The sequence below is a fragment of the Coturnix japonica genome, chromosome 9 (genome assembly GCF_054131305.1).
Source record: "Coturnix japonica strain WE chromosome 9, WE-NBRP24, whole genome shotgun sequence".
Classification (NCBI taxonomy): Eukaryota; Metazoa; Chordata; class Aves; order Galliformes; family Phasianidae; genus Coturnix; species Coturnix japonica.
The window spans coordinates 8,560,803-8,585,989 of NC_140671.1; the positions used below are offsets into that span (position 1 = coordinate 8,560,803).

Sequence of the window (25,187 nt, forward strand, 5' to 3'; positions counted from 1 at the left end):
TAAGCAGTGACTTCAGAGCTGAGACAGTATATAAATGATCAGTTTTATTCTGAAGAGAACTATTTACAAAAGAAAAGCTTTTTTTTTTTTTTTTTTTACTAAAAATATGCCTTTATAGATTTTTCATAATATGTATCTTATAAAAACCATACATTTATTTACATGACTGCTACATACAAAAATTACAGCACTGTGGTTTATGTACATATCTATAGGTACATTCTTTCTGCTTGTCCCTGCTGTGTGCTTTTCCCTTTCAGTGTAAGGGAATGGTTACTGCAGCACCCAGACGCTTCCTTTCTTGGCTTTTGGTTACAACAATCTTGCTTTTTATAGCCGAGTGGGGAGTGGAGAGTTTGCCTGCTGCAGAGGCATATCTGGAATTTACCATTCTAAGTAGGCCAAGTGCATACAGCTATGAAGTCCTTGTGCATGCAGCACTGCCTCTAACCTCACTTCTTGCTGCTCTGTGCAAAATTCTTCTGTTTTCATTAATTGACGTAGCGTTCATCTTGATGGCAAGTTGCTGATCTACATTTGAATTAACATAAAGTGCTAGTGACTTGCCTTTCGTTTACACGTTCCTTGTTTACTGTTGCTTCTCCTGCAGGGTTTACTAAAGGGAGAATCATCCCTTTTCCCTTATGCTAACACAGAAAATACTTGCCCAGTCACCTGTTGCTCAGCTGTGGGGAAGTTCTTTGCAATCTTAATGTCAGCAGGTGTCTTCTCCATGTGCAAACTTGAATGGTGACTGTGCAGCACTACTGGATTATTTACCGTCACCTCAGAGGGGTGAGTGTTGTATGTAGAGCTGCTGATCCCGCTTGTTAAGTCTCCTCTGGGATCCTGAGCACCTGCTGGATTAATGCATTTCCTCCATTCCATTTGCTGGAGCTGATGTTTTCTTTATGCCACGTGTATCCTAAAATATAGAATACCACAAGCGGAGCATCTTCCAACCCAGCCCTGCAAGGACAGTTCCAGGTTCCTGGCCACCACGGAAGGGGATGAGTGCTTCAATGACAGTTCAAGGTGAAATAGTTGGGACCTTCTTAAAACACAACATGACATACAAGAATGTGAAGGACTGAGTAAGTTTTCAAACAACAAAACGAAGCTTAGCTGCTATGTTAAGGCAGTTTCTGTTCCTGTTGAGTAGCAGCTCAGCACAAGGAGGTCTCCTTTGGTCTGTTGTCCAGTTTGTTAAACCCAATTCTCTTCTATTTCTGGGTTTAGTAGTGCAACTAAGTCTTTAGGATTAGGGGGTTACTTTGAAGAAACCATACCCAACTGGCACCTTGGAACGCGCTGACTTTCCTTTTGCAATCTCTACCATCACTGCTATTAAATAAATCAAATTGCAATGGGATTAAGGTAGGTTTCTCCTTAAATGCAGAGATGTGCTGTGCATTTCAATTGCCTACCCCTGCAACCACATGAGTCACTTTCCTCTCGGCAAATGTGTAGCAGAAGGCACCTTTCTTCATCTCATTACTGCATCTTCACTGGGTAACTGAAGGCCCTTTACTTAGGATTGCATACAGACAGATACCTTCAAGGGGGGAGGGTCCCACTCAGCTGCTCAGCATGAGGTCTGCAGAGAGCTGCTGGGGCCTGGGAGGTGATTGCTGATGGCAGAATAAGGAGCTGTGAGGGCTGAGATGTTCACACAACTCCCAGAAACATGCAGTGTCATTTTCAAAGAACTGCTGTGTCAGACAACTGCTCACAGCTATTGCTGGCATCCATCTACCCACACCTCATTCTGCAGGTATCAGAGTTTCTTAATGCGTGTGGGCATGAGTGAGTCCTGACAGCAGGAGATGCTGAGCACGTGCCTCGTGTCTCCATCCTATGAAGAGTCATAATGTAGGTACGATGGGAGGGTGAGGGTTTTCTGTGCTGAGAGCACTCTTGGCACTGCACAGAGTCCTTCCACTTGCATAAGTGGATACAAGCAGACTCTCGGCAGGAGGAGATGTTTGCTTTCCTTTCCTGCTGATGAGGCTCCAGGCTCCCTTCCCTGTTAGCACCAAACAACATTGATGGTGCTTTAATTATTTCCTGGGTAGGACCTGGAATCCAGGTTTCATTGCTTTCAGGTAAATGGGTTTCACCACTCATTCTTCTCAATCCCCAAGAACGCTCTGCTTTTTGCAGAGCTGACCTGATGCTTCCTGACTTTGTACCAGTGTGACAGCTCCGTGCTAATAAGGAAATGTGGGGATGCTCAAATCTTTGTGGCAGAAAGGATATTTCTACTGAGGTATTGTATATGTTCTATGCAATAAATCAGTCAAACAACAACCCAACAACCTCTTACCTGCTTCTTAGGAGGAGGTGTTGGGTAGCTAATTCTAGCAGCAAGCCTGTGACTGTAGATATGGAGCAGCTCCCCTTAAGAAGGTGTTTTAGCACCTGTGCTGAGCAAGGCAGAGCTGAGCATGTTCCTGGTTCCAGATGGGAGCCTCCTTGAAGCAGCATGGAAACAAATCGGGGACTGTGGGCATTGTGAGCTGGGATAACATGTGAAAATGGCACGGTGGAGGCAGGATGACTCTGAGCTTGGCCTGGCTGCTTTGCTGTCTCATGAAGGCAGACTCTACTAAAGGTAAGAGCTCTGAGGTGCCCATCCGGTGCATAGGGAAATGTATTGCAGGGTTTCCAGCACCACTGTGTGCATACACCAAAAACACTATTTTCCTTCTTGTTGGTCAAGTCTTGGTTGCAGCAAAGCAGGCTTTGATCACCTTTGGTTAAAAGGAGATCTGGCTGCCTGCTTGCTGAGGGGCTGAGTGGGAAATGACTTATGGGCAGGATAAATCCTCATTGTTCCCATCTGGTCACAGCTGATGGTACTGTGTGGGCCAAAGAGCCAGCTGCCGGATCCCCAGAGCTTTGCAGATGCCCTAATTGCCTGGGGCTTTAGCAAAAGAAGGTGCCTGTATGTTTCCTAAGGATCACACCTGCCAACCTAGCATTGGTTTCATTATGGACAGGATTTCAGTGAGTTGTTAGTGGGTTTTCTGGGTGGGTGGGAGGGTATCCTGTTACAATAACAGGTTTCTTACTCAGTTTGGGAGGGATACATGGCTTTGGGGGAAAGGTGCGTGTGATGTGCTGAAGTTCCACATCTACCTTTGACCTTTGGAGGACCTCAGGACTGAACGTCCACAACGCTATTCAGTTTGTAATCTGCTGTAGATGGCCATTAGGGATGGGGAGAAGTCCTTAACATTTTTGTGCACCTACAGACTCTGCAACTCTTCTGAGAGACGGAAGAAGACACAAACCTTCATCTGCCCTGACCTGCAAGGAGCCTGGGTTCCCAGCAAGGGATGAGCAGCTCCACAGAGCCACGGGCACAGGTGGCACCCAGGTAGGACGTGCAGTGAGGGTTCGTCTTCCCACAACATGGCAATGCTGCAGCCACTGCAGCTCTGCTCCCAGTGGGATGGATGAAGGACATCAGCTGCCAGGCCTGGAGAGCTGTGTGAGGGCCTCCTCTCTGCTCTTGCACTGGGCTCTCTTCTTCCCCCTGCACTCGCTGTGATGGCAGTTCCCAATCCCCTGTTCTGCTTTGTCTTGGGGCTGCTTATTTCCTTCTCCAGCATCAGAATGCTTTTAAGACGATCAATCGGATTATTCTTCACAGCAGAAACTAAACTGTGTCAAAGCGCCTAAAATATACCCTGAAGTTCATAGCTTCACTTGAAGAATAAGAAAAAGTTGCTTTCTATCAGTAGCACAATGTCAATCTGCAGAATTCCAACTCATGTAAACATTTGGTTCAGACCAGGTGCGGCGTTAGTAGTGCAGAGTCTCAAGGTTAACTCCTTTGCCCCTTCTTATTCCTGGTGGATCAGTGTTGGGTCCATCAGCAAGCTGGGCAGCTGCCTCCTCCCCATCTCGAAGCAAGAGTGGCTGGAGAGGTTTCTCTTTTTCAAGTTAATTTTTCTTGAAAAAGGAAAAGAGACGGTGCCCTTCTGCCCCGCTGGGCTCGTCCCCCTGCGGCTCTGGCCGGAGCACAGGGGAGGGTCTGGCACTCTGCTTTGCCACGTAGCCACTGGAGAAGGAATAAGCAAGCTGGCTCCATTCCTTCGGGTGTTTGTCCATCAGCTGCTGGTCAATGACCCTGTGCATGTCATCCTGCGGCAGGGGGAGAGGAGATGGGTGTTAGAGGCAGCTGATGCTCGAGGGGAGCTTGTGTGGGGATGTGGGTGTGAAACGTGCTGCGATGAGATGGAGGAGGGATGATGAGAAGCATGGGGACGGCCCCAGCTCCCTGCCCAGCAGCAGGCTCAGCCCCAGATGCTACTGTGAGGTCTCCTGGTGAGTGAGAAGGTAACTCACATTGCTTGGGGGATGAGTTGCAAACAGCAAGACTTGCAAACCAGGAAGTGGCAGAGCTGCTTGTGCAGCCCCACTGAAAGGCCTTCCTGGGGGAAGGTGCTCCCAAGAGCAGAGGGACTGGGGTCAGGCACAGGCCCACAAAACCCTATGTGGGGTTTGTCACTTTGGTGCTTGTCCCTTAGCCCCAGCTCCTTCCCAGTGGTGCTGGCAGAGCAGTGGGAGCTCTCTGACCGACAGCTTGGCACCAACAACTGCACTCTAGTTTTTTGGTTTGTTTTTTTTAAGCACCAGAGACGCTGTGGTTTCATCCATGTTTGCAGCACAGTGAAGTTGCTCTAGGCAGAAGAGTTGGTCAGCTCTATTGCTGCTAATGGCGTGTACTGATGTGTTCCTTGAAACCCCAGCTACCAATCTGACAAAATCTTAAACTTTCAGATACGTTATTTCTGCTGTAATTGTGTAATTAAGCTGAGGATGAGTGAAAATCCACACACGCAGAATATCCCTACAGGGGATGTCACCTATTCTCCACTGTTTTGGTCCCTGATTAGGACTAAGCAGGGAGTTGCTTCTCCATGTGGGAAGCTGCAACATGACTGGTGTTGAACTGGTATGCACCTCTCTTTAGCACTTTCCTCCCTCTTTTATTGCTCCAATCTCAGTTTCCCACCTGGATTTAGACATCAGGCTTGATGCTGCTCATAGCTGCACTATTTGGTGGCCTGGGAAAATTAGAGTTCCCTTTGCCAGCCCTGGGAGCCACAAGTGGGGCTCAAAGGTTAGAAGATGACATGGGAAAATGCCGCTTCCAGGAGGGAAAAGGATTGATGGCCATGGCCAGGACCTGAATTCGGTGTGAGGGTTTCTCTACAAAGCACAAGGGTGCAGAGCTAAGTAGACAGGGGAAGCTTTGGACTGGAAGGGGAAGAGGCAGAGGGAGAGTTGAAAAGGTTAAGGTAAACATCAAAGTTAATGGTTTCCAGAGGTGAAGCTGCCATGTAGAAATTTATAGCAGTTGGATTTGGAAAGCAACTTTACTATCAGATGAGGTGGACATCCAAGCTCCAGCATGGCAGATCCATCTTTGGTTAATCACATAATGAGAGATGGGTATGATTTTATATAGAACCATTGTAGAATCATTTGAGTTGGAAGGGACCTTTAAAGGGCATCTGGTCCAACTCCCCCGCAGTGAGTAGGGATGCCCACAGCTCCATCAGTGCTCACAACCCCATTCCCTGACACTGGGTGTCTGCAGGGATGAGGCACCACCACCTCCCTGGGCACCCTGTGCCAGTGCTTCACTGTCCTTATTGTATAAATCTTCTTCCTTATATCCAATCTATATCTCCCCTCTTTTAGTTTGAAACCACTGCATCTCATCCCATCATGACAGATCCTGCTGAAGAGTCTGCCCCCTTCTTTCTTACAGACTCTCTTTAGATACTGAAGGCTGTTCTCAGCTCACCCCAGAGCCTTCTCCTCTCCAGGCTGCACAGCCCCAGCTCAGCCTGTCCTCACTGGAGCTGTTCCATCCCTTGGAGCACTTTTGTGACCTACAACAGGCTCATATCTCTCCTGTACCGAGGACTCCACATCTGGATGCAGTGCTCCAGGAAAGCTGCAGCATGTGTATATGATTTACATACACGTATATAGACAGGTAAATAGTGTGTTACTGAGTGTAAATGCCTGCTGTCAGAAACCTAAGCTGGAGATGTGCTATGTGATACAGGCAGTACTAGTAAGCAGGTCTGAATTTACACCACTCATTCAAACTTGCAGGATGCAGCATATCCCTTACCAGATGATGAGGGTGAGGAGTAAAATCCCAGCAGGGATTCCCATCAGGAGTTTTCCTGATGCTGGACAAGCTGAGCACGCAGGATTAGTGACATGTGGACCTCAGCTTGGCTTTCCCCATGATGCCCTGTGGGCAAAGCCTCACTTCAGGGTTCTGGCCCTGGTGCTGGGGGATGCAGGGCCCTGAGGGGTGACGAGGAACCCCCGCTGGTTTCTTGCCAGATGGTGGTGAGGACAGAGGCGGATGCAGGTGGAGACAGCAGTGAATGGAGCAGGCAAAGTGATGGTGGGTGTTCGGTGGGTACAGGGATCTCACCTCAAAGGCAGGAGGGGTGTACGACTAAAGCTGTTGGTACAGGAACTGAGAAAGGCCACTAGATCAGAAACCAAAGGAGCCAGATAGTAAAAAGCCCTGAGGAAGCAAACTGTAAGCAGGAGAAAGAGAAGAAGAAAAAAGAAACGAAAACACGGTGGAGTTGAAACAGGAGCGAGGTTGTATGGGAGAGGTTTCTACCGGTCAGGTTGGGTGGTAGTAGAGTTGGGGTCTTGCAGGGTCTGCACCAATTTCCTGTAACTGACCCGGACCTTTTCTCTTGTATCTGCTCATTTTCTATTAGTCATGCTCCCTCAGTGCCAGTTTCTCAGAGGACTCAGCTTTGTCTGCCATCCAGGCTCTCTGCTTGGCACGGGTCTGTCCCGCTGACCCTAAGAACATCTCTGGGCCATCTGCCCTCACCTGCTGTGGGTTTGAGATTCCATTATTTACGTATTTATTCATTTTACCTTGATTGAAAGCTCTCATTTTAGCTTTTCCATCGTGCCGCATCTTCCGCGTTGACAAAAAACAGTGCTATGCAGTAGAGCAATGACCACAACCTCCCCGCCTCCCACCTTCTGCTTGGCTATAGGAACAGATGTGCTGCATCTGCGTATCTCGATGCTGAGGCTGCCCAGGGGGCATCCTCAACGTGGACACCCAGGTGGGTTCCTCTGCCATGTACTCTGAATGCCCTCAAACCCTGCCCTGCTGCAGTGGGCACTGCTCACCTGCCAGGCCTCCAGCTGCTGCGAGAGGTTCACCTTCTGCTGGATGGCATCCAGCAACTGGCTGTTGAGGGACATCATGTCAATCTTGCACTTGGCCAGCTCCACCTCCACAGCGTTCTTCCTGGGGGGAGAGCAAGAAATGGGACTTTTCACTTTATTATTGTTTTAAGGAAATATTGAATGTACCCCTCGGAAGTCAACAGGTTATTTATTTTGGTCTAGAAGGGGTGCCAAGAGAAAGAAGGGGACAGCAGGGTCTGTGTGGTAGGACAAGGGAACATGGTTCCAAATGGAAAGGTTTAGATTGTGTATAACGAAGAAGTTGCTTACAGTGAGGTGCCCAGGGAGGCGGTGGTGCCCCATCCCTACAGACACCCAGTATCAGGGAATGGGGCTGTGAGCACTAATGGAGCTGTGGGTGTCCCTGTGCACAGTGGGGGAGTTGGACCAGATGCCCTTTAAAGGTCCCTTCTGACTCAGACCATTCTGTGATTCTATTTAATTGGCAAGTCCCTAAATCCTAAGCAGCTTTCCATTGTATTCTGGTCTACTTATCAGAATTGTGTCTATTTATTGTTGTGACATTGTATCGTGTTTATTTATCAGAAGAGTGGGCCAGAACTGCAGACATCCTTACCATAAGATGAGCAGATTTTAGGTAACAACACCATGAAAAATAGGAACAGATATTCAGTCGTGCTGCTCTACAGAATCATATTGTACATCTGAACAACATGCAGGACCCACCATCAAAAATGGAGGACTAAAATGAGTTACATGTTTGCATTTCTTCTGTTTGCTGATGTATGGGAAATGAAATAGAATGCTCTAAAAAACAAAGACCCTCCCTGTGCTCAGCTGAGCAGCAAGTTTCAATATGGAAAAATAACCCTGCAAGAAGTACAACTCTGCTCTCAGTTTCTAGAGATGGTGCTTGAGCTGAGCAAAGGACCTGGCCACAAACCTGGAGTTACCAATTAACTGCTGTGTGATGGGAAACCATAATGTGACTTGCTGGGAACCATTTTTCCTTGAAAATATTTCGGGGAGGAATCACTGCATTTTATGAACTATCTCTAACCCATCACTTCCTAACAGCTCCCTCACGCTCCCCTGCAGAAGAGCAATGTGGGTATCTGTGTTTATATCCCAGGTAGCGATTGCTGAACGCTTCCTATTCTGGAACTCTCTTTTCCTATTGCTTCCCATGTTTGCCAAACTTCAGCTTTGAGCTGAATGTTTTCCATGCCAGATGTCTGCTGCAGGCGGTGATTTTATTTGCGTGCAGTGTTGGGTTGGTTGGTTGCTTTTTTGGTGGGGAAGCACTTCCACAGCCGTGATTTAACCCTTAAGGTGCAGGTGGGCAGAGCAGTGCATGCCTGGTGGGCAGCTCACTGCTGTGCAGCATCCCCTCTGTCTGCAAGGGAATGCTTTCATTTCTAGCATCTATATGCCGTCTCCTTTCACTTGCAGCTACTGCTCATTAATCACCCACCACTCATCCGTGCACACTTGTCACGTCCCCTCCCTCTGGGCTTTATAGGGTCATTAAGCACTGTGGAGAAGCCGTACCCTTCTGCTCCTGGTTGTGGGTCTGAGCACCTGAAATAGCCTTTTGCTCTGAAGCTCCCCACTGCTGCTTGTGGATATTACAGTGGGATTTACTGCATGTTGCCATAGCCACAGCAAGAGCCAGCAGCCCACACGCACAGGAAATGTCAGAACGACATCCCTGCACCCGGCTGTGCAGCTGGGATGCTCCTGCTTTATGCCAACAGATGGAGGTGTAACAGAGGACAGTAATGGGAATTTGGAAGCTGGATATCTGGGCAAGAGCAGCATGGGTGAGCCAGTTCATTTAAGAAAAGATGCAGGGTCTCTGCATGGAGATTTAGCTCCCTGCATCCTTGGAGCTGCAATGCTCTCACCTCATATTCCCACAAGCACCTGAGTATTAGATGTGTCTGTAAGGGGATATACTGGTGGTGTTCTCGCCACCTCATATGGAAGAGATTATCAGGCCTATCCCTTCTACCTAGAGGATGGGGGATGAATTGTTCTGCCTGTTCTTCGTGAGGGAAATTACTGAGGGTTGCACTGTTCTGCAGCATTGCAGGGCAGCTCAGCAAGGTGCAGAGCCAATGGAGGAGGTACAGGATATGGGGCAGCAAAATGGCAGAGGGCTGTGAGGGGGAAGAGGGGGAAAAATAAAGATTCAAAACAGTGGGAGAGTTCTGACCAGAGAAAAAGAGAATTATGGGAGTGGAGATGCAAAAAAGACCGTGGAACAGGAATGGAGAGTGAGCAGAGGAATGTTTTAGGGATGAGGTCCAGGAAAGGCTGCAATAGAGATGGGCAGGGAAGCAAGTCTGGAAGAGCAAAAGAAGAAAAAGGAATAGGGCAGAGCTAGGGGTTGCATTTGTTTCCCTAAAGCCTTCTAGTGCCACTCACCAGCACCATGATGGCAAAATCAGGGCTCACAGCATCCCCTGGAAGGCCCCTGGTCCTGCCCTGGAGTAGCTCCTAAGAGCTCCTGAGCTCCTGCAGTGTTTCCCATCAGCAGCAGGGCTCAGACTGGCCACCCTGGAGGCAACATGCTCCTGTACCCCTAGCCCAGCCTGGCTCAGGCTGTGTCCCCACTCACTTGGCGATGGCCTCGTCCCGATCCCGGATGGCCTGCAGGAGCCGTTCGCTCGTCTCCTTGTCTTCTGCAGTGCCCCGCAGCCGGTCCCGCTCCTCCTTCAGCGTCGTCATCTCCACGCTCAGCAGTGTGACCTGCACTCATGGGGGAGAGTGGAACACCCAGGGTGAGCACAGTGCAAGGGGGGTGCAAAACAAGCCAGGGGGCAACTAGAGACTGAGGTGCCGTGACTGTAGAAGCTACAAGTATCATCTAGCAACAAGAGGGATTGTTTATCCTGGTATATTTGTTTAGGAGGGGGAACAGTTACATCATTGTGTCTTCTGAAGCAGTGTGAAGCTGAGGACAGGGGATGTGCAAGTTCCCTTTCGCACCATGGAAGGTGTTACTGGCACGTCTTACAATTTTAATTAGACTTCAAAATGTGTGCAGAGCCTCAAACGGTCTGAGAAATGATCCATTGGTTTGGTCCTGTGCAGAGCGAGGGGGTGAAAGTGGGCACAGATTCACAACATTTCATATACATTTGGTTTCTCTGTTTGTGGATCATGCTTGCTCTGTTATGCTCCTCTACCACCTGGAAACCCTTCCAGCACCTGACCCACCTCCTCTGAATCCTCACAGGAAGGATTCAGACGGCTCCCACCGCCCCGTGTGAGTCCTTTGGTTGTGCTGACCTTCTGGACAGGGTTGTGTTTTCTTTTCCTTTCTCTTATGATGAAAGGGTGATCCAGCACTGCTGGCAAAACCAGCCGAGGGTGGTATAACCCCATTCCCTGCTCCTATGCAACTGATGCTGCATGAGCAGCTGTGCCAAAGGCTGCTACCACAGCCTCCACATCTCCTGTGGCACATGGAGACTTGTCCCATAGGAGATGGGGTTTGCCAAGTGTGTCTTTGAGTGCCTCTGCTTGCTGCTTTTAGAATATGACCTCAGACGGTGCTTTGGCTGGTTTTGGTGTGGATAGAAGCAGACTGATTCAACACATTGGGTGTGGAGCTTGGATTTGGGGCTGGACCATTTGCTTCAGTTGTGTTTGATTTAGCATTAGCCCCAGTGAGGGCTCTCTGGGTGTGCAATTAGCACATGTTATGATGCTGCAGTGCGATGTGCTGGGAGAGTGTGAGCCTCGTGCCATGTGCAACACATGCAGTGCTCTTCAGAAAATGCATCTATACTCGGGTAAAAGCTAATTAGAACCTATAAAAACATTAGGAGGACTTAGGGCGAGATGAGTCTGAATGGATACCTATGGGTTCCAGCATCCCATAGCAAGCAGCCTCATACTCTGGGATCTGCTGATAAAAGTTTAAGTGAGACAGAGCAGCTGGTAAAGCAGATTGGGCAGAAGGTTCATATTTGGTTACTTGGGATGATGTTGGGGATGGGCACCCGGACACCTGCAAAATGCAGAAGCTCTGATCCCACATGCACGAAGCCTCTGCACTGAGTTTAGCATAGATTTCCCTATCCAACCATAGCTTGTGCTCACCCAGATCCTTCTGGGCTGTTTATCATGGTGATCTCTTCTACAGGAAGCATGTGTTGGAGATGAACGCTGTGTCAAGAGGCCACCTGCAAAGTGTGGGCATTACTGACCTGGCTGTGCAGCCGCTGCAGCTCCTCCAGACTTTGCCTCAGTTTCCCCCGTTCTCCCTCCATTAACTCCCTCAGGGCTCGCGAGTCCTCACTTGTTCTCCTGATCTGTTCCTCCAAGGAGTCATCGTCGCTCCGCCGAGAGCTCTGGCAGCAGGAGAGGAAAACTCTTGATCAGGTTTTTATTGCTTGCTTTTTCTTTTTTAAAGGGCAGTTGCATGAATTTGAAGGGCAGTGCTCTTAGCTCAGCATAAACTGAATTCACTGGGACCTACTGACCACACACGGGGCTATGCTCTGTGTTTGCAGACCTGTTCCAGGACTCTGCTTTTGCTTTTACAAATGCCACTTCACCTCTTCCACTGACACACTGAACAGGTTGCCCAAGGAGGCTGTGGATGCCCCATCCCTGCAGGCATTCAAGGCCAGGCTGGATGTGGCTCTGGGCAGCCTGGGCTGCTGGTTGGTGACCGTGCACACAGCAGGGGGTTGGAACTGGATGAGCACTGTGGGCCTTTGCATCCCAGGCCATTCTGTGGTTCTATGATGTTTTGGGACAGAGAGCAGGCTGTGCACCAACACAGCTCTTCTCCATGAGCTTTCTTGGAGGGTAAAGTGAGAGCCTGTGACAACTTGGGCAAGGGGACATGAGCAATAACAGTGCTGCCAACTCACCGTGGAATCTGCCCCATCCAGCACGTTTTGTATCAGTCTTTTCAGCTCACTGAGAGCTGCCCGTAGGCTGCCGGCCGGGACATCTTTGGCTGATGAGGTTTCTGAAGACTCATCCATGGAGGAGTCTGTGGAGACGGCAGAGTCTGCGCTGTCATTTCCTCTGAGATGGGAGCAGAGGTACCGCACTTGGCAATATGCCTCCCAGAGCTGCAGCCTCAGCTGGAACGAGAGAGCCCCAGGTAAGCTTGGGTTGTCAAGGCTGCAGAAGTTCTCTGCCTCCACTGCAATGAGGAGTTTGATTGCTAAAGCTCACAAACATTCACCTGGGTTGCTGTATTGGTTTTGAAATTTACCCATCCTAGAGCTGGGGCCACAATCCCCGTTTCTGGCCATGGGCTCAGCTTCAAGCCCAGATCCAACATATTACATCTCTTTCTGGGGCTGGTGAGGTCCATGAGCATTCTTAGGGGCGGGAGGGCCAATACCTGTTCTCGTTCTTGTTCCAGCTCCTCTGCCTCCATGCTCTGCTCTATCTCAGACAGCAGCGATGTGCTGGTTGTGTTGAAATTTTGGAGACTTCTCTCCTCGCTGAGCTCTTCCACCTTCCCCTGCAGCTGCCGGTAGGACAGCCGCACCTCCTGGAGCTCCAGCTGGCTTTGGTGCAGCTTCCAAAGAAAATTAAGGAAGCAGAGGAAACAATGTTAGTGGAGAGGTGATACGGGCTGGACGAATCTCTTGATTCATGAAAGAGCTGAAAGGGAGGAAGAGGTGGCATGAAAGAGGGTTTCCAACCAGAAGGAAAACTCTCCTGGCTGAAGTTGCTGTTTATTGGAGCTAAATAATCTCTGAGCATTATTAGACACTGCTTAGGCTTCAGAAAATCCTGGAAGGTGAAAACAGCAGGTTAATCAGTGCTAAAATGAGGACCATTATGGAGAAGCTGAGACTCAGGAGAAAAAAGCTCACCAAAACTAACACAAAAAAAAAAAAAAAAAAAAAAGGAAAGCAATATAAATACACCTTGAAATAAGTCTCATAACCACAAACATTCTGCCATAAAACCCTGATGTTGAACTCCTACATTCACTGCTTTGCAGTCTGAGTTCACGGGGTGTCTGAAACACGCAGGACGCAGCGTTGGCATTGATTTGTTTTGGGCTTTATCTGTGCTCACCCAACTGTGTGATTTCATAGGCACTGAGCTGCAGTCTGCCTGGGCAGGAGCTGTGCATGGGGCTGGGGCACAGCCAGGTGTCGTGTGAGCAGCAGAGCTGAACCTGCTGGTGGAGGATGCTGCTGTCTGACACATGGGCAGCTTTCTTGTTCCTCTGAGGAGCGGGGGAAAAAAGATTCTGACTGTTCTGAAGAGCTGGGGGTGCAAGCGGTTGTCAGATGGGAAGTAAAAGTCAAGTGAGGTAAAATGGAGCTCTCCATGAAGATGCCCAAAGCTACAGCTGCGCCAGCTGTTCTCCAGGGAGTGACGTTTGCTGAGATGGCTGCAGACGCTGCAGAGCTTGCAGGGAAACCACCTGAGCTCTGAGAGCCTCACTGTCCTCCAGGCTAGAGTAAATGAGCCCCTTCTGGCCCCCGTGCTGCTATTAAAGCATTAAGTAATATATGCCCCAACCAGTGTTTTCCGCTTCCTTTTACATTTCCCTTCTTTTCCTGCCCTCCCCTCCTATTCCTTTGCTCAGCTCTCCCCCCAAATTGCTCTTTGTGTCAAAGTGCTCCATATTTTTCTCCATCTCTATAGAAAACAAATCCTCGCATTTTATTCTCTCATAGAATCATGAAATCATTACGGATGGAAAAGACCTCTAAGATCTCCAAGTCCAGCCCAGCCCACCCCACTGTGCCCAATAACTGCAGCCCTCAGTGCCACATCTTCACAGTTCTGGAACACCTGCAGGATGGTGACCCCACCACCCCCTGAGCAGTTGTGCCTCTGCATCACCTCTCTTTTTTTCCTAATAATTAACTTGAACCTCCCTGGTGCCACTTAAGGCCATTCAGTTCTTCCATCTCCCAGTTCCTCGTTATCTTTCTTGTTGACTTTACCCCAAACCACATCCTTGACCCATTTCCAACCTCCTGTCCTCTTCCCTCTCCCACTGCTGCCTTCTCACCTGCAGGTCCTTGTCATGGCTTTGTCTCTCCAGGATGAGGACTCGGTCCTGCAGCTCCTCCACCGTTCCCTGCAGCAGGTCGTTCTCCTCCATCATGGCACTGAGGCGATGCTCCAGCTCACGCTTTCTGTCCGTCAGCATTTTGATCTGCAGAGGGATGAGAACCGGCGTTGGACCCCATACTTTCCAGGTAGTGCAGATGAGGGAAACCACATCCCCATGAGAGGAATGAAGCAAGAAAAAATAGACACTCCAAAATACACATGTATGCATTCAGCACCTGTGTGCAAAGAAAAACAGGTACCCCTTCTACCCTAAAACTTGCAAGAATGAAACCAGCTACTTCTCCAGGTCCATCCCTGCCTGTGCAGATGGTGGGATTTTCTCCTGCATGGATGCTGGAGAGCACAGGGAGAGCCCCTGCACTCCTGCTCCCCGTGGGGCTGTGTGATGCACTGCCCATATGCTTTTCTTAATCATTGTACATTCACCAGGTTCTCACCGGGGATTTTTCTTTCTTTTTATTCATGAAGGCTCCTTTTCTGTGCCACACTTATTTTTAATTTCCCAGAGATGGGCTGCCTTTAAAATTGGTTCATCTCTTTTAATTGTCAAGGGCAGTGATTTTAGGTGAGGAGGGACAACGTGCCAAGCAAAACCTCTGTGATTCACTTAGCTGGGAACGGCACACAGGATGAATCAGCACCAGCCAAGGTCACTTTTTGTTTAACCAAGAAAAAGGAGCCTTTTTCCAGACTTGTGCACACAGGACCTTTGAAGACTGTGGATGTCGTTCTCCAGTACAGCCCTAAATATGCCCTATGGTCTCCTTTCAACTCCTTTCAACACGGATGACGGATGAATGTGGCATGTCCTACTGTTTTCTTGGCCTCTATGGGCTCCCATCTTTTGTTGTTTTCCAGGTTGCTGGAAATGTTTGGCTGCACAGAGGAATATCAGCAAAGCACGTCTTGCTGTTTCTGCAGGGTAAAGGCTGTTGTAGGGATCAGAAAGCTGCTCGCAGGTGAGTAATGGTTTCTGAGGTGTCTCTTCCCACCACTGTCGTGATTTGTGTGGGTTGGAGAAAAGGGGTACAAGGAAAATAAGAGGTATAATACAGAGAATGTACTGAGATTATTTGGTATCCAAACCAGTGATGAACACGCTGTGAATGACCATGTAAGAGAAAGCCAGCACTCTGGACTAAATGATCCCCAGGGGGCCCTTCCAACCCCTATGATTTTGTGACTCCGACGTGGGCCTTGGGCCATGCAAATAGGGGGAAAGGATTAGGAAAGCAGGAGATGGGGAGAAGTCGAGGTGAGGCATACATAACGACATGCATGCATGGTGATCAGGTGCACGTGTAGGCAAGCCCCCTCCAAGCCTCCATACTTACTTCAAGGACCTGCTGCTCCACACCGAGGGGAGGGGAAGAGAAGGCGAGGGACCAGCAGGGAGCAGGTGGGAGCAGGAGAGAAGAAATTGAGAGATTTTAGGAAAAGCTCTTCTTAAGCTCTTGCTTAAAAATAAACAAAGCGACAGGGTGGTGGAGCTGGACATCTTCTACCCCATCCCATTAGTTCCAGTGATTCCCATCAGGGAGGGAAGTAAAAAAAAAAAAAAGCTATAAATCCTGTTAATGTATCAGATCTAAAACAGGCAGGGACTCTACTTCCATGCATGACTGGCTCAGAGGTAGGGGAGGATCGCTGCTTTCTTTGCAAGCACGAGAAGCAGCAAAAAGGACCCAAACCTTACAGATCTTCCCACCATGGCCTTAGAGGTCAAGCTGTACAGACAGAAGCCTGACGTGACTCAGCTCCATGGTGAAGGTCCTGGAAGATCCTTCCCATCCATTCATTTTGCAGGTGGACGTTGCCCTTTACCAACCTGGCCAGCACAGCTACCAGCCTTCACCTTGCTCACCCCAAGCAGCTGGTTTTGTTCACCCAGCACAGAAGGGTTCGTCTTATGGATGACAGCAGCCCTGACCGCTGTCTGAAGGAGCAAGACCAAGCACGGGTGACTCACCTCAGCCTGGAGGCTCTCGAGCCGCACGATGTGTTGGCTGCTGGAGGAGTTCTTCTCCCTAAAGTCCTCCCGGAGCGTGTGGACCTGCAGGGAGAGCTGCCGCTCCACCTCGGATGCCTGCAAGGAGACACCAGCCGGCATTACCATGGGGGGTTGTCCCATGGCTGGAAAGCACTGATCTGCAGACCTGCCCTCATATGACTTCTGCACAAGCCCTGGTTTTGGTTGAAGCTTTGAAGTTAGTTGAGTTTGGACCTGGGAAATTCTCATTTGGGATGGGAGTGAAGGACAGCACCTGGTTAGATGGACCACGCTAATTTTCCCTTGGGAAAACTTTCCCTTGGAGGACACAGCTTGTAAGTTTCTCTTGCTGCAGAACAACATGACGTTTCCCATGACCCACAGGGAATTTAGTTTTCCTGAATACACCCAGTTGGGGCTAAGGAAGAGACCAGGCACTGGGGGACTCGATGTCCACATTCCCTGGCATACACCATTATATTTACGCTTTGTAAACCTCCACACATCTTCAGTGCAGATTTGAAACAACAAATATCCTCTGCTTCTGATCCCTGGCTCCCATCAGGGCCAGACGGAGAAGCATCAGATGACTGCCAGTGCAGCATCACTGGGCTTGGCCCTCACTCCCATGTGGAAGGAGGGATGCCCCCGTTGTTCAGGGTGCTTTGAGGACAGCAGAAAGGCCATTCCTTACCTACAGTATGTGGGCAGGCTGTATAAATGATGGCTTAGAACTTTACAACCCTCTGGACAGTTTTATTGCTGTTTTTCACATGGTGAACACACTTGTTTAGGTTTGTAAGAGAACATAAGGTTTTTATGACAAATCCCTAATGAGATAGCATAAATGGATGGCTTTCTGTTTAATTAGCCTCCATTTGGTTCCATTGTGCTTAGGCACAGACTTCCCCCCTGGCAGATTAATTGGAAGTGAATTAATCCTCTTCAAGACGCAGCACTGTCGTCCTGTTCAGAGCGCAGGCAGAGCTCTGTGCTCAATGGGAAACGCCATCAGGAGCCTCAGCCAGGGAAGTGAGATGGGTGGGAGGGATGGGGACATGAAGAGAAAACCCCCCATCACCTTCAGCAGTTGTTTGGGAGAGCATTCTTGTGTCTGTCAGGATTTGGCCAGGGGTGCTCTGGCTGCTAGAGAGCTCCCAACAGCTCCCAACCTAAGGAAGGAGCACACAGATCCTGAGCTGCTCATCAAAGCAACACTGCCCCTTCTAGGGATGGTCCCTGAATTTCTGCAGCATGCAGTCACATAATCCAAATCATAGGCAAGAGGCACTGGTTTCCTGAATGAGAAATGTTTTCCAATAGTAAGAAATCATCTTGTCTACCAATTCGTTTTCAGTTTTTAGTTCCCTTCCTGTCCTGGATTAGCATAAGCAGCCTTTCTGCTTTCTTTAAAGCCTCACACCAGAGGCCATTGCACTCCCTTCCCCCATTTGTTTATGTAATAAAATTCCCTTGCACAGGCAGAGCACACAGAACAGCATCAGCGCAGCACTATAGGAAGGGGTTGGCTGTTTTCTTCCCTTAAGCAGCTGTAGATCTTAAGGCATCCTGAGCCACTATTAATTGGTGACACTAAAGGAGATGGATGGGTTGTGCTTTCTGTGAATGATTCACTTTGCATTTGTAGAGGCTGCTGGAACATCTTCATGCTGAAATACTCCACGGGAGCTATCAAGGATGAAAAAGCACCAGATGAGAAGCACCGAAGGATTTTGCCTGCGAGATGCTGACCACACTCCCAAGGAGCACAAGCGGTACGAGATGAGATGACATGGCAGCACCCAATGTTTAACTGCATAACATCACCTATATGCCTGAACAGCTCTATGTGCAGGCAGTACAAGCATGCAGCATGGCAGTGAGAAAGAAGGGAATGTTAACAGCACTGTAAAAATCCGCGGTAAGACAGTTCACAGCTGCTGGATCTGGTTCTGGTCCCTGTGCTCAGAGTGGAGAAGGTAAAGGGAGGGGCTGCAAGAGTGATCCAGAGCATGGCAAATCTGTTATATGGAAGGAGACTTAAAGAGGATGGCTTGCTTTATCTCATGCCATGACTGCTGGGAGAGGGCTCCCCATAAATACATCACAGCATGCAGAAGGGGAAGCACGATTTAAGCAGAAGTACAATTGAGGCAGAAGAACTGATGTGAATAAACTGGCTAAGAGTATATTGAGGCTGGGAACTGGAAGATTTCTATGTTTCCAAGGAGCTGCAGTCAGATTCCTCTTCTTGCACAATTACAGTAGGAGGAACGGCAGCAATAATGAATTCTGCAGTGGAGCTGGGTCACTTCATCACCCGGCGTCTTTCAGAGAACTGCCTGTGACAGAAGGGAAATGAATTGACCTCAGAGGTCTTTTCCAGTTCTACAATGCTTGCAGGACTGTAAGGTTTGCATTAAACACCTCTTCATCCTCATCTGGAACGTATCTACTTGCTGCTCAGCTTACACACTCACACACCCTATTCCTGCAGCTGCAGCCCACGGAAGGAAGGAAGGACTCCCTTACTGCCAGCATACAGGGCACCAATGCAGACAGTGCTGTTGCCTCAGCCTACACCATTCACATCCTACCTAGTGCAGTCAAGTGAAAAGAATTCCTTGGCTTCAGAACCTGTAGAACACTATCCCTGAGGAACTGTTTAACAGAAATAAACAGGAATGGCTCCATCATGTCTTTCCTTCCACAGGAGAACAAGGAAAAATCCTCATCTGCTTCTTCTAGGCAGTGAAATGGCTGATGCAGATGTATCCCTTTTTGCAAAGATTCGAGTTTTCATAGACAAGGCAAAGCCTGCTGAGCTGAGCTGAGGTCATACAACCCTCCCTGTAGAGCTGTAGAGTTTCATGCTACATTTGTTTCCGACATTATTAATACTGCTGCCAAATTATCCCTTCGAATTGATTAGAAAGTTGAGATTTCCACATTCATTTGCATTGCACATAGGAAGCCACCTTGACAGCATCCAACATTCTGCAGGTTTTACAATGTATTTTCATATGGTTTCTGCTTGGGTTATCACACCGCCGCCAGCTTCTGCGCGTTGTGCCTGTTTGCTCTAAACCACGAGCTCACTATTGATTATTTCAGACATCAGTGTCATCAGAGAATGTAACCTTCCATCTACATTTTCCATTCACTGCTCAAATAAGCCATGGCTCTCACATCTGTTGAACTGAAGTGAGCTTCCTCTGCCCCAGCCAGTCTGGCTCTACTCTTACTATGCGAACCGGAGTGCTTTCTCTTCCCCATCAGTGTTTTCCTACACAATAAAGGCTACACCAGCTGCCCAGGGGGTGGTGGGGTCACCCACCGTCCCTGGAGCTGATCCAGAGCCATGAAGGTGTGGCACTGAGGGATGTGGGCGGTGGGCACAGTGGGGTGGGCTGGGGGATCTGAGAAGTGTTTTCCAACCTCGGTGATTCTATGAAAATAAATGTAAATACTGTCACTAAATAACGTGTAAATAAATGTCACGACCATCAAGAAGGGCTCTCTAACACTTGGGATGGACTGCGAGAAATGAACGCCTTGCTGGTCAATTTCACTCAAAGAAAACCCTCTCTGGAAAGGATATTTGCTCCATACATCCAACTGCGTACAGAATGCATGGTTTTAAGTCGTGTCAGAAAGGAAAAAGGAATGCAGACAGTGGAACAGACTGTGACTGGGTGAAGAAACCAATGCTGCCATATGATTTGCTTCTACAAACAACATGATTCCAATTTAACAAAGGATATCGAAGATTTGCTTGCCTAAAATAGATAAGAGAAGAACTAATTAGTGCTAAATTCAGAAACTCCAGAGAGCGTTACCCCTGCATTGATTTGCTCATCACTGAATCCAAGGGACTCCCCGTTCCCACTGTGGTACTGTTAATAACACTCCACCAAGCAAAGGGCAGATACCAGTAGTGAGAGCACAGCTACTGAGCTACTGCGGGTAAGATTTACTTCCTAACACAGACCTTTTTGCTCAGGACCCATCTCAGCCCTCAGCTCTCTCCCCAGTGACTTTGCTTCCTACCTGCAGCTCATCAGGGCATATTATACTAACAGCAGGTGCACAAAAGAAGGAAAAACTGAGAATTTTTATAGCACAAAATTCATCTGTCAAGGAAAAAAAAATAAAAAGGAATGGAAGATGGAAAGGGTGAGGATTCTTAATTGCCAAAGCCAAGAGCTTTGTAAGCGAGGAGACCTGGAACTGCTCTTTTCTAAGCAACGAGCTCAGGAGATGTTACTGATAGGAAATGGCTCTTAGCCGTAGCATCAAACCTGCTTCATGAAACAGAGGAGGCAGTGGCATCTCATGTTAAAATCTGCACTTCTCACACAGTGGTGGTATTTTGGAAATGAGATACTTCATCCCTTGCACAAAAATGAAAGCTCTTTGCTGCAAACATGTCTCTTACTCTTCAGTTTTTTCCCTTCTGTAGGACAAATGGGAAATGCTTTGAAAACTTGAGTTTTAACATGAAAAATGACAAGACTATGATCAGTCACCTCTTTGCACTCATCACTGACACGGTGGGTTCTTGTGGGTAGCAAAGGGTTAATGCAGCATGAGGCCAGATATCTCACACCTGAGCCATGAGGGTCAACAGGGAGCTGGCCTGTAAGACAACAAGGAGCAGCTGGTCTGCTTGTGTGTGGGGTGGGGTTTGTGTCTGTCCTGGGAGATAAGAAGTTGTTGATGGAGCACTGGATGTTTGGTTCTCAATCTGAAGCCTGTTTTGAAGGAGGAAAGCTGCCTGTGTTGGCTGGCTTTGGTTGCTTCCCATGTTTCATGTAGCTGGGGAGTCAGAACTGCTGCTGGAAATAGCTGCTGTTAACATCCAGGTAACACAATAACGTGCTGCTATGTTTTTTCTTTCCAAGTGTCCTTGAAAAATCCTTCTAATAGGGGCAGTAAGCTCTTGCTGCATCACCAAGCAAAGCATGGAAGAGTGGATTATTGAGAGTTTCCTGGCAATGCAGCTCTCTTTTCCTTCCCTAAAAAGCTGATTTAGAGATCTAGTCTGCAAGGTGAACAACTGAATGTCTTGGTGAAGAGCTCAACGGAGCGAGAGTCAAACTGTGGTGTTCATCTTGTTTGTCTGTGAGCACTCAGACAACTGGCTGGCTGAAACCAACAGCCGTTAACTTGGGCTAAATCACCTTACGGGATTAGGAACTGCTGCTCACAGCAAAAGCAGGGAGAGTTGTGTGCCATATGGGGGCACCTCAGGCTGGATGTAAGAACCCTAGGTTTGTTGTTTGGGAGAAATAGCTTCACAAGTGGATGCCCATTGTATGTATGTTTTAGGAGGTGCTTAAACATGAGCCTCTTTTTCTTTTGTGTGTGATTTATTCTTGACCTGAGCAGTTGGAGCTTATGGAGAGAAAAATATTGTGTGGAAAAATGAGTCAGCCAGCTTCCTGTGGGAGGGACTGCTGGAGCCCCCTGTTCACATGCTGCAGTAAGTTGGTGCTGGAGATAACTCAGGAGACAAAGTGTGCCTGGAGGACACGCAGTGCAAGAAGTGGCTCTTGTTCTCTGTATGTGAATTCAGTGGGAGATGAGACCACCCTCCCAGGGCTGGTGTCTGTCACTGGGCTCAGGATGGAAAGCTGCTGGCTCCAGCTCCTGGGTGTTGAGAAGGAATAGCAGCAGCTCTTCCAGCAGTGCAGACGGTGCACATGACCTTGAATGAGACATCTGTTGCTCTGCAGTTTAGTTATGCACTTGTAACTGGAGGCAGGGAGGCTTACAGCTTCCATCAAGTCAGCGACTCGACAGTAGAACTGAGAGGAGCCATCACACCAGTTTCAATGGAGCATAGCTTAGGTTCACTGTAATAGTAGCAGTGTTTGGGACCCTCAGGTCTGGTTCCAAAGTCTTGCCTTGATCTAACAGAGAGCTGTTCTTGGAGCTGACTTAAAACCTTTTCATTTCTATGAGGAAGCTTTGAGACAAGAAGGGAGAAAACTTTCTAAGATAGGTATGTATTTAAACTTGGGTAGGTTGACCTGGGAGTCAGACATGGCAGCTAATGAGACATCTCCCAGTAACCTGTATTAGCCTTGAGATGAAACTGAGCAGTTCATCTCAAAACCCAGAGGTAGGAGGGTTAAGAAATCTTTCTTCTTGTTTGGCTTGACTAAGGCGAGATAGAAGATGCTCTCTGCAGAATGCTCATTGTAGTTGATACAGCAGAGCTTGTAGTTGCTTTCTGCAGGAACATAAGGAGAGCTGAAAAGCTGTAGTTAATATTGGCTATCGTGGAAGTCCCAGCTTCAGGCTATTACTCCCATGAAGTCATTAGTTCCATTAAAGCCTTCTCTTCACTGGGGCGTTGGATGGGGCCCTGGGCAGCTTGGTCTGATATTAGATATGGAGGTTGGTGGGCCTATCTATGGTGGGGGAGTTGGAGCTTCATGATCCTTGAGGTCCCCTCCAACCCAGACCATTCTATGAGTCTGTGTTTTAATCACTCATAGGTGCAATCAGTCACAAATGAAAGATGAGGGACATAAAAAGGGATGGGCTTGTCATAAAGCCTCCAAAAACCAAAACAACCCTGTGTGGCAGCGCATCACAACTACGGCACTTAAGTAAAACCATCCTAATCTGTTTTGTTGAAGGACGGTTCTGGAGACGACAGGTCAGCTCAGTTTTGATCTGTCACACATGACAGAATCATGCTGGATTTGTGCAGGTGAGAACATTTAACTCGACAATACTTATTGCTGCTATTCCTGAATCGTTCTCTTTTGTTGTCTCGTTAGAGCACAAGGTCTTTGGAGCAGACTTGTAACGCGAGGCAGACCTTGCTCTTGGTGATCACTGACAAAAGATAATTACCATGTGTTAGTAACAGCATCTGAGCAGCCTGATCTGCCTAAGCAGAATAGAGTCATGCACAAAGTGTAGGTCTGTGTGTAGTAAGTACATGCACGCTTCTCTGCTCCGCTTTGCTCTGTCTCCACTAATGTGGCTCAGCTTATGACTCAGTGCAGCAGATGCTCCAGCACTGAACTACTTGTTTACCTTTTTGTGCAGTGCCGCAGATGTAAGAACTGTAGGGACTGGGTCTTTGTTGTAGTTTCTCAGGGCAGGGCCTTGACCTTCAAGAGCACCTTGATAGCAATATGTACAGTGACTTTTAGCATGAGCCAGAGCTGCTAAATTAAAACACAGCAGGTGTATATTCCAAGTTCAGGATGAAGAGTTTCTGAATAGCACCTGTGACTCAGATCAAGAGCTGAGTGTGTCTCCCTAAATGGGCAGATCCTATGTATGTGTCAGCCTGGTCTCCTCTGGAGACCTCGCATGTGTGTTGCTATGGCCAGAGACAATGTGAGAGTCCAGAAACAAGAATATGGACCCCTCCTTGGAGTCTTGTCCTCCCACAGTTTTGTTCTTACAAAGTTTTTGCATGAATTTCCTAAAATAACAGGTTTTGGCAAACACGCAGGCGTTCTGGCACTTGAAGTCTTACAGAGAGCTGGGCTTGGTGGAAAAATACATGGAGAAAATGCAGGCAGCAAATGTAGCTGAAAAGAAACAGTGAATGCAGCACATACTGTGGGACAGTGCATAAAATATAGGTGCCAAATCATATGCATGCGGGAGAATGCATTAACAGTTTCAGTGACTGGAAAGAGCCTCCTTCTGTAACTCCATGTCAATGGGAGCCCACTGAAAAGGATAAAGGCTCTGTTCTTGGCCACAGGCCCCAAATTTGGCATGCACATACTCTTAGATTTGTACCCATAGCCAAAGTTTTCCCAAATGTAGGTCGTGCTCCATTGAATCAAAAGCCCTTTTTTTTTTCCCCTTGCATCCCAAGCTGCTGCTTAGAAGCATCATTCCCAATGTGGCTGTTGGCACTGAGGTTGCTGCTTTCTGACAACTGCCCTGATGCAAAAAAAAGCTGTCAGGGATCCTGGGCTCAGGTGCTTGGTGGGGAGCAGGTCCTAGGAGCACGTGGGGCTGGGGGAGGCCCACTGCCTGGGTTTCCATGCAGCTGAGCTGTAAGCTGCTCGTGTCGAGGTGTGGGGTTCTGTAGGCATGGCACAAGGGCTTAGACTGGGAATGCTGCGATGATGGGGGGTGTGGGAATTACAGCCCGCCCTCACTGTCTGGTATTGAGAAAATATGTCTTCTCCTGGTGGCTGAAGGCAGCTTTGGCAATGGTAGCATGGCCAGGGCAAAGACAGTGCTCCCCTTCTTCACCACTATCTCCCTTTGAACCTCAGTGACGTAGCTCAGAGGATGGAGTGGGAAAAGGTCCACAGACCCCATTTAGGGGATAGAAGTGGGGTGGAAATGCTGTTGGCTTTGGTGCCCTAAAGCATCAGAATGGATGAGAGCATCATGTACCATGCGTATGCACTTTCTGGCCCTAAACAGGTAACAGGAAGCCAGTTAAATTACACCAAGTAAAGCATGACCAAACTGGTGTGCCAATGGCTGCTCTTTACCTTCCAAATCTCCCTGATAAGTTCCTGGGTTGTTGGGAGTGGTTTCCTTCTGCAGTGCTGACTGTGCTTAGACTTTAACTGCAGCTGCTTTGGTTTCCAGTTACATCCTTTAATCACTTTGCCCTTAAAGGAGGGTGAGGGCTGCTTTGCATGGACACGTGGATTATCCTGCACTAAGTGCAGGCAGATCTGCTGCCCAGTTTTTACACTACTACAGCAGGATTCTAAACTGGGACCTATTCTAGCATCACAGCCTCCAAATGATTTAATTTCTCTTCCTCTTGCTGCCAGAAAGCAAGAATAATGTCATCGGTGACAGGAGATCACAGAATTTGGCTCCCAGCAAATACTTTGCTCTTGCTGCAGCAGCTGGATTTCTTTATGCACAAGCCTGT

The 25,187-nt window shown here is 48.4% G+C and overlaps 1 protein-coding gene across 3 annotated transcripts in view; it reads right to left on the reverse strand.

The window, feature by feature from the left end:
* Nucleotides 1-29: 29 nt before the first annotated feature.
* The window catches only part of BICDL1 (BICD family like cargo adaptor 1), a 41,536-nt gene continuing 16,378 nt past the window's right edge, over nt 30-25,187 (reverse strand). The window contains exons 3-11 of one of the 3 annotated variants that reach the window (XR_014949180.1): nt 16,280-16,396; nt 14,246-14,392; nt 12,605-12,784; nt 12,120-12,338; nt 11,448-11,591; nt 9,851-9,981; nt 7,207-7,327; nt 6,476-6,584; nt 30-4,152 (exon numbers count right to left, since the gene is read on the reverse strand). Coding sequence is in view for 2 of the 3 variants with exons in the window: in XM_085556161.1 (XP_085412287.1) it covers nt 3,952-4,152; nt 7,207-7,327; nt 9,851-9,981; nt 11,448-11,591; nt 12,120-12,338; nt 12,605-12,784; nt 14,246-14,392; nt 16,280-16,396 (1,260 nt within the window). In the remaining variant the exon portion in view is untranslated. Of the gene's footprint in view, nt 4,153-6,475; nt 6,585-7,206; nt 7,328-9,850; nt 9,982-11,447; nt 11,592-12,119; nt 12,339-12,604; nt 12,785-14,245; nt 14,393-15,644; nt 16,110-16,279; nt 16,397-25,187 lie in introns of those variants that run through there. The other 2 variants (XM_085556161.1, XM_085556162.1) reach the window with 2 other exon arrangements.